At 40.1% G+C, this 12,072-nt stretch overlaps 1 protein-coding gene across 3 annotated transcripts; it reads right to left on the bottom strand.

The window, feature by feature from the left end:
* Positions 1-1,350: 1,350 nt before the first annotated feature.
* LOC146610936 (synaptotagmin-2-like) lies at positions 1,351-11,077 on the bottom strand. Of its 3 annotated transcripts, XM_085344083.1 has the most exons (9): positions 10,885-11,077; positions 10,390-10,550; positions 4,942-5,079; positions 4,544-4,711; positions 4,400-4,402; positions 3,845-4,012; positions 3,210-3,327; positions 2,736-2,869; positions 1,351-1,665 (listed from the first exon to the last, which is right to left on the bottom strand). In XM_085344083.1, exons 1-9 carry the CDS (start codon positions 11,075-11,077, stop codon positions 1,450-1,452), a joined length of 1,299 nt encoding a protein of 432 aa, XP_085200209.1. In that variant the 3' UTR covers positions 1,351-1,449. The 3 variants fall into 3 exon arrangements, with proteins under 3 accessions (XP_085200209.1, XP_085200207.1, XP_085200208.1); XM_085344081.1 differs by lacking the exon at positions 4,400-4,402; XM_085344082.1 differs by lacking the exon at positions 4,400-4,402 and having other exon boundaries at positions 4,942-5,070.
* Between the last annotated feature and the right edge of the window lie 995 nt (positions 11,078-12,072).

The raw sequence follows: 12,072 nt of genomic DNA, 5'->3' as shown, positions 1-12,072 counted from the left end.
AATCACTGTCTTGCTGTCTGTTTGTTTTTCTTTATTACAGCTAGCAGTAACTACTAACGTAAATGATTAAAGCTCTGGTTTCTAAGTGTACTTAAATGTAAGATTTTGATTTAAAGTGCTTAAGGAACAAAAATGTTTGAAGTCAAATAGAAAAAAAGGAACTGAGATAAAAGGAAAAAGAGATTAAAAAAACAGGGGAAAGAAAGAAATGAAGAGAACAACACTGCTAACTGGAAGGCGTCCCTGGTAGTTGAAAATTGCTTATTTTGTTACTTGGAAGGCTTGTCTCCTTTATGACTGTAAGACGGTTATAGGGATTCCTTTGAAGTAAAACCCTTGTGTCAAGTCCATGACTAATGGCAGTAGCACTGAACAAGTGAGATACAGAATCAGAGGCGTTGGGAGGGGAGGTGGTAGACTGCAGGCGGTAATCGACACCTTGTAAATATCATGTCATTGGTGCTTGGAATCAGTCTTTGTTGTACCTGCTCTGATATTTCCACGCTTGTTGTTCCGATGACAGATGCAGCCTTTTTGCACGGTGGAAAAAAATATATACACAAATACCCTTTTTTACTCCAAATCCATTATTCCCTCCCTCTCCCCTGACACACCACTTTAAGGATAAACTAACACTACTCGTGAGCCTTGGGTCACTCAAAAAGATCTTGAATTGAATATTTTTCTCGTCTACTTGAGTATCAGAATAATAATAACCCGTTTAGAAAAAAAGGCATGGAGTTTCACTTTCCTCTCAGTTTTCCTGAGACGATGGGCGGAAGGGTAACTAATCAAAACGGCAGTGTGTTTGTGGGTAACTGGATATGTGTCTATCCCTACTTTGCTACCCACCTCTAGGAATGTACTTTAAACTAACAGAATCATCTAGTATGATAACTGGCAGGTGTGGAACATGGTGCACAATACACCTAAGGAATGAACCTGCTTGTGTTATTTCTCTATCATATGGCAGTATAAAGCATTTTATTATTAAGCTCTATTCTAAGCAACATGTGTCACTAAAGGGAAAAGATAAGAAGTACAATATGAGTGAATGTTGTATGTTTTATCCCCTCTATGACCAGATTCCCGTATAGCACTCTTACCCTTCTTCATATTCTACTATGTATTCTTATAATATAATGGAACCACAACCCCAATACAAAAATAGATCTAAAGGAAATCAACGGAGCATCTGTCCATCCTGTAACTTATCTTCTTTTTTTAGTGGCATGATTTTATATAACATGATGCTTTTTTTAAACTACTCCCTTCATGTCAAATGGTATCAGTGGATCTTTTGAAGGGTGGCAGTGGGGAAGGAAGGAGGAGAAGGAAAAAAATGTGGAGAGGGGAGCAGATGTGCAGTTGGGGTGTTTGTCTGGAATATACACTGGGAAATGATGGGAAATGCATGGGTGGGTAGGTGTGGAGATGGTGTAGGTGGGTTTACTTCTTGGCATTCAGGGCTGCGAGAGCGGCATCCACCTCTTCCTCTGGCTGCAGTGGATGCCACTGGGCAATGGGGCGACGGGGGTTGGCCAGCATGTCGGACCAGTGTTTCAGCCCAGCCCCTGTGGACTTGCTTCCTACCAAGATCTTCCCAATGGCATCATTCTTGCCAATCTTGTCGTAATCCAGCACTGTGATCACAGCTAGGATTTTCTGGGAGAGCAGGAAGAAAGGTTTACAAAATCTGAAGTGGACTGTAGAAATCTGACGTTACTGAAAGATATTTTAATTGGTTACTGGTGTCAGAAGCCTGGGGAGTGTTTATGCTTTCTGCAAAGTATGAGCAATGCTTAGTGTATAGCGTCCTACACACCACAGAAAGTCATCATATACAATGTTTTTGGTGCTAAAGTACATATAACTTCTATTTTATAACACACAGCAACATGTGACAGTCATGAAAAGAACATTTTCATCATAGAGTCACATGACAACTTTCTTTTTCACATGATAAAAATATGTTTACATGGTCAGTGGTCCCTTTGGTCACAAGTGATAATAAATGGGTGTTAGTGTGGTGGTTTTCATTGTTTGAATAAAGTTAGATGAGAATATTGAAATCACTCTTATGTCTGTACATGAAATATAAGATGTCTAGTACCTCCAAAGCTCACTAATCATCACACCGATCCCACTTCTTGTGTACTCTACTTCACAACTACAAGTACCATCATAAATTTCATGAAAGACCTGAAAATTAGAAAGCCTGTGTACACAGGTGGATTTACATACTCACTTAACTGGAAAATACCACATCATGTTCTCATAAAATAAAAGACAATTTGGGATAGTGACAATTTCATATAAATATAACTGCCACACAGTCGTTCGTGGTATGCTTGATCACAGATTACTTGATAGACAAAATTTATATAACGCTCGTTAAACAGCATGTGTTGACAGGATGCAGTGTTCATTGGCGTAACTTTGTGCTGAACATTGACGGGGTGGGGGTGGGGTAAATTCCCAGATCCCTGGGTAAATTCCCAGATGATTAAACATGCAACTATTTTGCTGGTAATACCTGAAATGAGTAAAGAAAATCAACAGCCTTTTTATGCAAGATAATTCATAATTTTATTGGGGGGGTTACATTGGTTGGGTCTAAATATTGGGGGGGTCATAACCCCCCTAACCCCCCTGGAAATTACGCCCCTGGCAATGTTACTCTTTCTGCACCTACTAAACGTTAAAGATTTGACAGGACTATTCCGCATCCTTACCTGCATTTGCTCAAGAGGGATCTCAAAGCTGAATGACTCATTGTAATAAGGATTCAAAGTGTTCTTTTTCACTGTCGTCTTCTTCTTCTTCAGCCTCTTTCCATTCTGCAAAAGGTTGATTTTCACATATGGATCTGAAAACAAAAACAGAGGAAAATCACGATAGAGGCTGACAGAAATCCCTCGCACATGCACGCTTTAGTCGCACTGCTTTAATGCACCAACAGATGGGGCCAACGCTGAACCCAGAAGACGTGAGGGTTGCTGCATGGTGACTACTGCAGCATCAGCACGTGAGCAGAGCAGAACCGACCTAATGGCTGTGCTCACATGCTTTCTCCTCCGCACAATGCAGTTTGCTACACCTAAATGTCTCTTTGCTCCAAAGAAATTAATAAGGAATAAAATATTTAAGCTTAGTACAGTACATATATGTATATATAAATAAATAAATATATATATAGAGGAGCCCACCTGACAATCCACCCACATCCATTTTCTTGAGGTTCTTGGCCTCCAGAATACAGATGGTGAGTTTGCCGGCAGTGGGGACATAACGCAGGGAGATGCAAATGTCACCCAGCTTCTCCGGCTGTGAGGACGAGGCAGGAGGAGAGAAAGTTAAAGCAGATCTGAAGCAGAACCTTTTCTTTGCACAAATACAGAAACGGTGTCATTTATATAACATTTTAAGTAAGCATATTCATTAACAATAATTCCTGCTGCCATTACTTTATTTTTAATACTATCTATATAGCTGATGTATCCAAAGTTAATAACATATCAGCAAGAAATAATTCCAGTGGAAAAGAAGCTCTGTAGTGTCACAGCATACATTACTGCTGAGACATAGGAAGAAATACAGAAATGAAATTGTAGCTATGCTATACTGGTTGAAGGAGAACAAAAAGGGAAAGACCAAACTCTTGAATGAGCTGCACAAGAATCCCAGAGGGAAAAAAGTATTTTGTTTTAATTTATGCTTAAAGTGGACTTTTATTAAAGAGCTTTCTTAGAATAGCCTTTTAAAGAGGCACCTGTGTGGACATACAGCAGGTTTTTAAAGAGTGATATCAGCAGTGTGATAGAGGTAGTAACACTCTTCTTACCTCTTCTTGATCTGCACTGTCCAGGTCTCTCCACTCCTCAATTGGCTTTGCCAAGTCAAGGGTGTTCATGGGTATTTTAATCTCTCCAATGACGTCATGCTTAGAGAAGCGATCAAAGTCATAAACGGACATTACCAGAGTCTTTCCTCCCATCTCTTGGAATGGTATCTGAAAGATAACAACCCATTTACCTATTTTACTAATTTAAGTTTAATTCAACCGGTAGCAATGAGCACACATTTCTAACGGTTTATGACAAAAGATACTTGATGTATAAAGATCAGATAAATCTAGATCAGACCAGTATTGGCTGTTGCCCCTGGCCTGGAGCTCAGAATTGTCTAGCTTCATAACATGCTGCTTCAGCACAGCTGCCTGTCCCTGACTTTGACAAAGTAAAGCTGAGTTGTTTTCACAGAGCTGTGTCAGCACGCAAAGTGCACCAGAGGTGGCCCTCTCCTTTAATTTGATTCTCTACCATATTCTCCTTGTCAGACACCTTCAGTGTGTCTGCTGTTTTTCATCACTGTTGAAAAGAAATAAGAAACATAGTACCTGCTCAGCTCTAGAGGACAGAAGAGGGAAATTAGAGGAGAAGCTGACTCTTATCAGGACCTGTCCACACATCAAATGACTTGACATTCATGTTGTTTTACTAAGTAATTAATAAAGGCCATTTAGCTTTTGCTAGTAACTTACCTTAAAGGTAAAGGTCTCATTGAATACAGGATTCAGTGTTTTCTTGTGAACCTTTGTGTCAAACTTTTTCTTCTTGTCTGGGAGGACAAAGACTTTCACGTAGGGATCTGAGGTGCCACCACTGTCCATGGAGAGGAGATCAGCGGCTTGCAGGATTCCCACAGCCAACTAGGGAATAAGAAGTTATGCAGTTAAGGCAGGAAAGGTTGAACTAAAACTAAAAACCCAATTTTGGTTTCATTTTTATTTTGGCAAATCAACTAAGAACTACTACACCAGAAGATGTGCTAAAAAAGAACATTTAGCATGTGATGCTTCACACATTAGTAACTACTCACAGGGTCTGCTTTGAGTTCATTTTGACAAGAAAATGTCAAATAAACTACTCAAGCACTTGCCTTGTTCTCTTGGAAGTCATAATCAATTGAGTACTGCAGCTTCCCTAACTTTTCCTTCTCCTTCACTTCCTCTTCTTTTTCATCCCCAGTCAGTCCAGGTTCCACATCATCTTCTTCATCATCGTCATCCTGCGGTTTCTGCAATGACAGAAGGGGGGACGGTGGCAGAAAAAGGAGTGAGATGACGGTTCAGCGGAGCCATCTGTGCTGAACACCAAACCTTGGGTATCAGCAGTCGGGTTAGTCACAGCACCTACCTGCCACTTACCCCCGTGTTACTAGTGCAATCTGCTCATCGATGACCACGGTTGCAACCTGACTTGATTTCACTATTTCTTGGGTGACACCATTTGCTGTTTTTCTTTTTTTTTTTGTTTTCATGAGCGCTACGAGTCTTTTAAATCTGCATAAATCAAAGGCAGGGAACTACAAACTGTTGTACAAGTGTTGTTTCAATAGAAGTGTATGTTACGTAAAAGACTGAGAAAGAGGGGCAGAGAGAGATTGAGATTAAGGAGAGAAACAACAGAATAAAAGCAAATAGAAAAGGAGTGAACGAAAAAAACAGGAACAACTTACATTGCAATGCAATCTAGTACAACAGCTCTGCTAAACCCTTGGAAGGTCTCAATTTCACTTCTTAAAGTCACTGTAAAATCTCAAATTAATATGACTCACTTGTGTAGCTACCAGTAATAGTGATATTACAAGGAGTGGACAAAAAAACAGAAACAGAGCGGGGAAGAGGACTTTTACTTTGAAGGAACAGCATCACACAGGTAGCTGCACAAATCCCAAACATGACTCATTTCAAATGAGTCATGTTAAGTTGTTTAAAAAGTCTGAAAAATTGTGATGGCGTATCCCACACAGAGTAACGCTGTATCAGCAACGAAGAGCCAATGTCAAAAGCAAGCACGTTAAAGGATATCATGGGATGCTTTTCAAAAACAAGTTAACATTTATTACAGAGCTGCTGCATTATTGCATTGCAGTGCTAGGTGTCCTTGCTATTTAGTTGGCTCCGTGTACAGTGTTTCCAACAGAGGCTGAGCGTCCTCACTGAGTGAATGTGAAGGACAGCGCTATCAGGCGTAGATGTGATTTGATCAAAGCACTGACGCAGTACTTACTGACACTTCTTGAAAAGCTCTCAAACTTGCTCAAACCGCGGTGATATTGGCAGTCTGGCAATCAGTTTACTGTAAGCCAGACTATATTAATGTCTGGCATCTATCTCCTCCTGACAACCTTAAATCCCATTAATGTGTTTACATTGATATTGTTGTTATGACTTTGCTTCAATTACTGTACTCTGGGCTGACTGCTGTAACTAAGTGAATGATTGAAAGATTTCATAATTTATTCCAGAGTCCAGATTTTCGAGCTGATGCAAATTATTGTCCCACTTAATCACACGCCAGAACAACATTCAGCAGCTTACTGACATTTAACTGCTCCTGAGATAATCAGGGCATGATGAAGAAGATAATTCAAATCTTCTGTTATCGTGCATCTTGCTTTTACATTACACCCAGTGACTCTTCAGGGTCCCATATCTTTAGAGGCGGTCACGACTAATCTAGCAAGAGCAATTTGCTAAGATATGAATCTTAAAGTAAACTTTCATTTTGCTATAAGATACTGGGTAATCTCTCAGCGTGGCCTCCTTTTCTACGGCTCCCCTCCTGAAAAAACACTGACGTCTTCGTGAGATCCAGCTACTTACTGATCTGGAAAAGGAACAGGGCATCCACACAGATAATGCACTACCGCGCACACTCGCTGCACAGCATACTGAACCCCACCATACCCACACGCACGCACGTCCTTAGATGCATACAGCGGCATGTTAGGACCATTCTAAGGGGTACATGATAACTTGAGAATTGGGAGAAAATTCTGTGATTTGTAGAACTGTGCAAAACACTTGAGCCATCCCTCATTTCTTTATATTTTACTTCCAAGGAGTCAGTGTTTCTTGTAATCTTTAAAGTGGTCTTGAGCAATAATTTCCCAGGCATTCTGAGAGCCTTGCAAAGTTTTTCTTTGGATAATTGCTGCCAGTCCAGTCTTTAAACCTGATCATTTTCAGAGGACTGTTTTCTTTTTTGTTTATTAAGCTATTTAACACTGAAGTATGAATCATTTAAGCATAAGAAATACACTTAACACAAGGAATGAACCAGTGTTGTGTCTACACATAACAGACAACTTAACAAAGAACCAATTTTGTCTTGTATCTTTAGGGACTTTGTTACAAGGAGGAAGTTGCAACATCTATTTCTTAAGTTGAGTCTACAAAAAACATAACAGTTTCATAGGCATAAAATAGCATTTTGCACCAACAGGTTATACCCAAAAAGCTATTATCCAAAAACTTGGAATATATCAGGATGGTATGTAGCATTATGCCTGTGGCAGACTGACGACCTGTCCAGCGTGTACCCTCCCTCTCGCCCTAAGACAGCTGGGATAGGCTAAAGCCCCCCCGCAACCCTGACAAGGATAAGTGGAAGAGAATGGATGGATGGATGGTATGTGGTATGACCTTTAGAAATGTGACGAAACTGGACAAGTGGAGAACAAAAGAAGACGTGGCAGGCCTAAAAAAACAGTCTAGCGCAGATCAACCGTATCTGAAAGTCAAGTTCTTAAGAATCAAACTGTGAAATTTCTGAATCATGGATGTTTGAAAATAGCTCAATGCACCTATTTCCCAACTTTCAAAAAAAGGTGGCTCAAGACTTTTGCACAGCACTATAAGTCGTAAAGTTGATTCAATTTTTATGTTAAACAGGAAAAAATGTTCCTGTCAGGGAACCACATCGCCCTGCTCTCCAAGGCTGGAGCGACCTCACCACGCCACATATGTGTAGACATCATATTATTGTGATTATGAGACAAAATTTCTAATCTAAAAAGTTTCTAATCCGGACGCTAAAATTCATTTAATTTTCTCTACTGCAGCCAGCACGTACGGAAGGAGCAGGAGCATTGACCCAACCTTGCAAACTGAAGCTAAGTGGAGGGTTTTTAACCCAAAAAATAAATCTTTTTGTACATTATGGACATAATCTCGTACTTAGAGTATTTTTCCCTCAAAATATTACACTCCATACCCTGGCTCTAGAGTTTTTTATTTTATTTTACCTAGAACGGCCCGAAAATGCTGTTGAACATGCAGACTTACATGCATGCTTCACACCCCCACTCACCCATCTCCCACACACACACACACACACACACACACACACACACACACACACACACACGCACAACCAAATACACTCACATTCTCACACAGTGTCCTACGTGGCATTCTGTATCTTTATTGTTGTAAATGCTTTTCATTCAAGCATGCCAGGCCACACAATGCAGGATCCAAGATTATTTCTGATGGTAAATGTAAATGGTTTATCTTGTGATGTCTTAAGTGTGGTAAAGGTTATGCGTTGATGTTTCATTTAAACGTCGAGGCCCCCAAAAATCTATATTAATGTCTCGAGTGAAATGTACACATCCACTGAGGGATCATGCTGAGAATTAGCAGTTCCTCTCGAACTTTCAGAGGGGGTTCAAAGATAAAGAAATGGTACGTCTGAATGAATGCCCTTTCAACTCCATGGGTTGAAATGTAAGCTCAGTACTGAGTTTTTATTAAGCAGAATGTGTACTAAAGCAGCCGGTTGACTCGTGCGGCATTAGGTTTGGATCGACTAAAATCAGGCTTTTGCATTTGACTGAAGATGTGGGCAAACATTCTGGCCCACCATTTCTCTTCAATGGCACCCAAGTGCTTCAGGGAGAGAGAGGGGATCAATGACTGTCACCTAGTATGTCAGCAGCATGGGTCATCCAGGAAAGTTACTCTCAAGTCAAGTTGTGGCCATTCAATGGTACCTACTGCAAGGGCATATGCTGGTCTTTGTCAAGGGGTACAAACATCTTTATCTGCTGTGGAACTCGGAGCATGTTTGCACAACCTGGGGTACACCATATTTATTTTATAGCTAAGTTAGCAAATCTTTGAAGAGGAATTATTTGTAAGACATCAGTATTTTTGGTCGTGATACACAATAGAGGCCTCTAATAGTGGAAACATGCTCCAAGCTCTCAGTGAGGTAAAGTTTCAGCTAATATTTGACAAATATCCAGCTTACCCCTTGCACATGCATGTTAGTGATCTCTAGTGAGCTGCTCAGTGCACTCATCATTCAAAGGCTCAACCATAGGATGAGTTTCATGTTCATTTCAAACCATAGACAACTTAAACAGATGTCTGTTCTGTTTTTTGTTGTTTTTTATGCCAAAATTGCAATCTCTGGATATACAAGACATAGCATTTAGTGCGGCATATCAGTTCAGTGGGTTTTGCGAAGCAGCTTAATCGCTCCCATGGAGTCCTCAAGCACCCACAGCACCTAAGCTTGCAAAAACTAAGGAAGCCATAGCACTCATTGTCATCATCACTGCAATCCAACCCCTCCAAGCCCAGCCCAGCCCAACCCCACTCCCACCACCGCTCCCACCCTGCCCTGGTCTGTGCTTACACAGAGTGGCCAGAGAGGGGTGCCGCGTGCTATCAGACCTACCGTAGGCAGAGAAGTCCACCACAGTCAAGATACACGGAGCACACATAAGACACAAAGCAGGAAGGAGGAGAGCAGAGACAAAGGAAGAGATTGAACTCACAGCAGACACCAAAGAAGGGTAATCACAGCAAATGTAGTTAGCTACACTGTAGGGACTGAGGAAAATGACAGACGGAGAAGCCCCCTCATTAGCACAATCATATCTTGTGCAGCAAGTCCATTGGAGTTTTAAAATAACATCAATTTTAGATATGTTACTGCACCTCATCAAATTATCAATCATGTTTGTGGAAAAAATAATAATTATAGGCCCAAAACAACACCATTGTACTAACTAGTAATTTAAATAATTACTCTTTCAGGACGAGGAGAAAAACAATGGCTGTTCTGTATGTTAAAGTCTTGTCATTTTCCACTCAAGTCCCAAAGCATAAGTGAGAGAAAGAGCAACAATAACATTAATGACAAATACATTAAATGAAAAAAAGAAAGAGAAACAAATAAATTAAAAAACATTAACCATGGTGGATAAAGAATGTAATTAACAACTGTGGAGAAAAACTGGGTTAGAAAACATCAAAATTGTAAAGAATCTCTGTTTTCATCTAGCCTAAAATCCAACACAATTCAAACAGGCTAAATTATTTTTAAAGCTACTTGAGTAAAATATGGAAAAATGCTTTTTGTTATTATTTTATTACAATGCCAAACACAACACCCCTAAGCCTTTATATAATAGGCCTATTATTATAGTCATATATAGGTTAAAGACATTTGTTGTTAGCTTTGCTTTATATTCAGTACAATTATAAATTATATCAGGCAGGAAACGTCCTCCTGAGGCAGAACATACCTCTCCACCTTTCAGGTTCTTCATTCCCATGTCACCCTTCCCCTTCTTGCCCTTCTTGTTCTTCTTCTTTTTGAAACAGCACTTCTTGACGATGCAGAAGCAGCATGTTAGAATGAGTAAAGCGGCGACCACAGCGATGGCAATGATGGCCCATGATGGCACTGAGGAGCATATACAGACCAGTGTACAGATGAACCCACACAGAAAAGCTACAAGTAAATACTGTGACATTTGACCGACCAATCATTAAGCCTCCTGTCACGTCCTGAGCCAAATATATTTAGTAAAAGGTGGTAGGTTAGCAATTAGATCTAGTGAAAATTAGATTTCTCTGCCATTAGGAAGAGCAGCCAGTGATCAATACTGAATAAAGACATTAAAGGCCTGCAAATGCCTGCAGCAAAAAGAGAAAATCTAATTCCAAATTCATTGCTTAGAGTTGTATCAATGGGAACTGATGGCTGATCGGATGATTGGGGCTTGCGTGGCACTCACGTGGGATCTTGTCGATTTCATTCAGGAACTTGTTTTTGATCTCGTCAAAGGCATCATTCTTGCTCACTGGTTCGGTGGAGTTGTCTGCCGAGACTAACGCGACCGGCGCTGGAGTCACAGTCAAGGCACTGGCTCCCGTTGGCTTAGCAGCGACCATGGGCGTTGTCTGATGCCTGAACAAGTTCCACTTCATTTAGGCTGCACGTACTGTCCGTGAAAAAAAAGGGGAGGGGTTTATTAGTAGGGAGACCAGACCATTCATGACTTGTTCTCAACCAGCATAATATATTCCACCTGTGTGTCACTACACTGCCAACATTCACAGGTGGGTATTAACAGTTTGACATTAAAGGGTGGAGTCATTTGGCTGATTTTCACATTTTTTGAAGATGTTTGAAAGAAAAAACTACATGAATAAATGCAAAAACACACAAGTTATAATAAAGCATTAATTTACCAGAAAACAATCAGAAAGGCTAAAACAGTGAAATACTTTGTTTGACTTAAAAGATAAAATGGATATATGGATGGAGCTGTCTTATGAAAGTCGTCTAAATCAGCGGTTCCCAACCATTTTTGTGCTACGGACCGGTTTATGTCCGACAATATGGTGTCGCGGATAAATACAACAAAATAAAACCAGTACCAAAAAAGGAAGATTAATTCATAACACACTGGAAAAGACGCAGGGAAACTGAGTTAACGATAAAAACGATTAAAAAATGACGATAAAAAACAATAAAAACCCTGAAAACCATAAATTTCACACCTGGGCCTCAACTCTTGCAGCCTGGTTGGGGACCACTGGTGTAAATGATACAAAAGGTATAGGAGAGGGATAGCTGATGTATTCGATTCATGGTTTTGATATTTACTCCCTTTTGTGACATATAAAAATGTGTTTGTTAGCCACTGAGCCCCAAAAATGTAAATCACCAAATTAAATACAGGTCATGACAGAAACAAAAGATTCATTCACAGAACTTGAACTTATAAACTTCTATGTAGCATTAAGTTGGACCAGTTGGATCTTGGTTTTTACATTTCTAATACTTGGTAAGTCCCAACGCTACTGATTATTTTGAGGAATTATACCTATAAAAAAGCAAAAAAAATGTTATTACGTCTGCTGAAGTATCACTGAGATCAATTTAGCTCCAAACTCTCTCTCTCTCATGCCTCCAGCTA

Source organism: Diplotaxodon limnothrissa, linkage group LG20 (assembly GCF_057381915.1).
Source record: "Diplotaxodon limnothrissa isolate DT_005_m linkage group LG20, D_limnothrissa_male_GT1.1, whole genome shotgun sequence".
NCBI classification, from domain to species: domain Eukaryota; kingdom Metazoa; phylum Chordata; class Actinopteri; order Cichliformes; family Cichlidae; genus Diplotaxodon; species Diplotaxodon limnothrissa.
The sequence above is the reverse complement of the archived record's forward strand: the minus strand, read 5'-3'. Positions and strand labels throughout refer to the sequence as shown.

Coding starts and splice junctions, on each gene's coding strand:
- LOC146610936 (XM_085344083.1), bottom strand. CDS start 11,077: ATGAAGTGGAACTTGTTCAGGCATCAGACAACGCCCATGGTCGCTGCT. Junction 2,870..3,209: donor GGATGTGGGTGGATTGTCAG/GTGGGCTCCTCT, acceptor TTTTGTTTTCAG/ATCCATATGTGAAAATCAAC. Junction 1,666..2,735: donor TCCCTCTTGAGCAAATGCAG/GTAAGGATGCGG, acceptor CTGCTCTCCCAG/AAAATCCTAGCTGTGATCAC.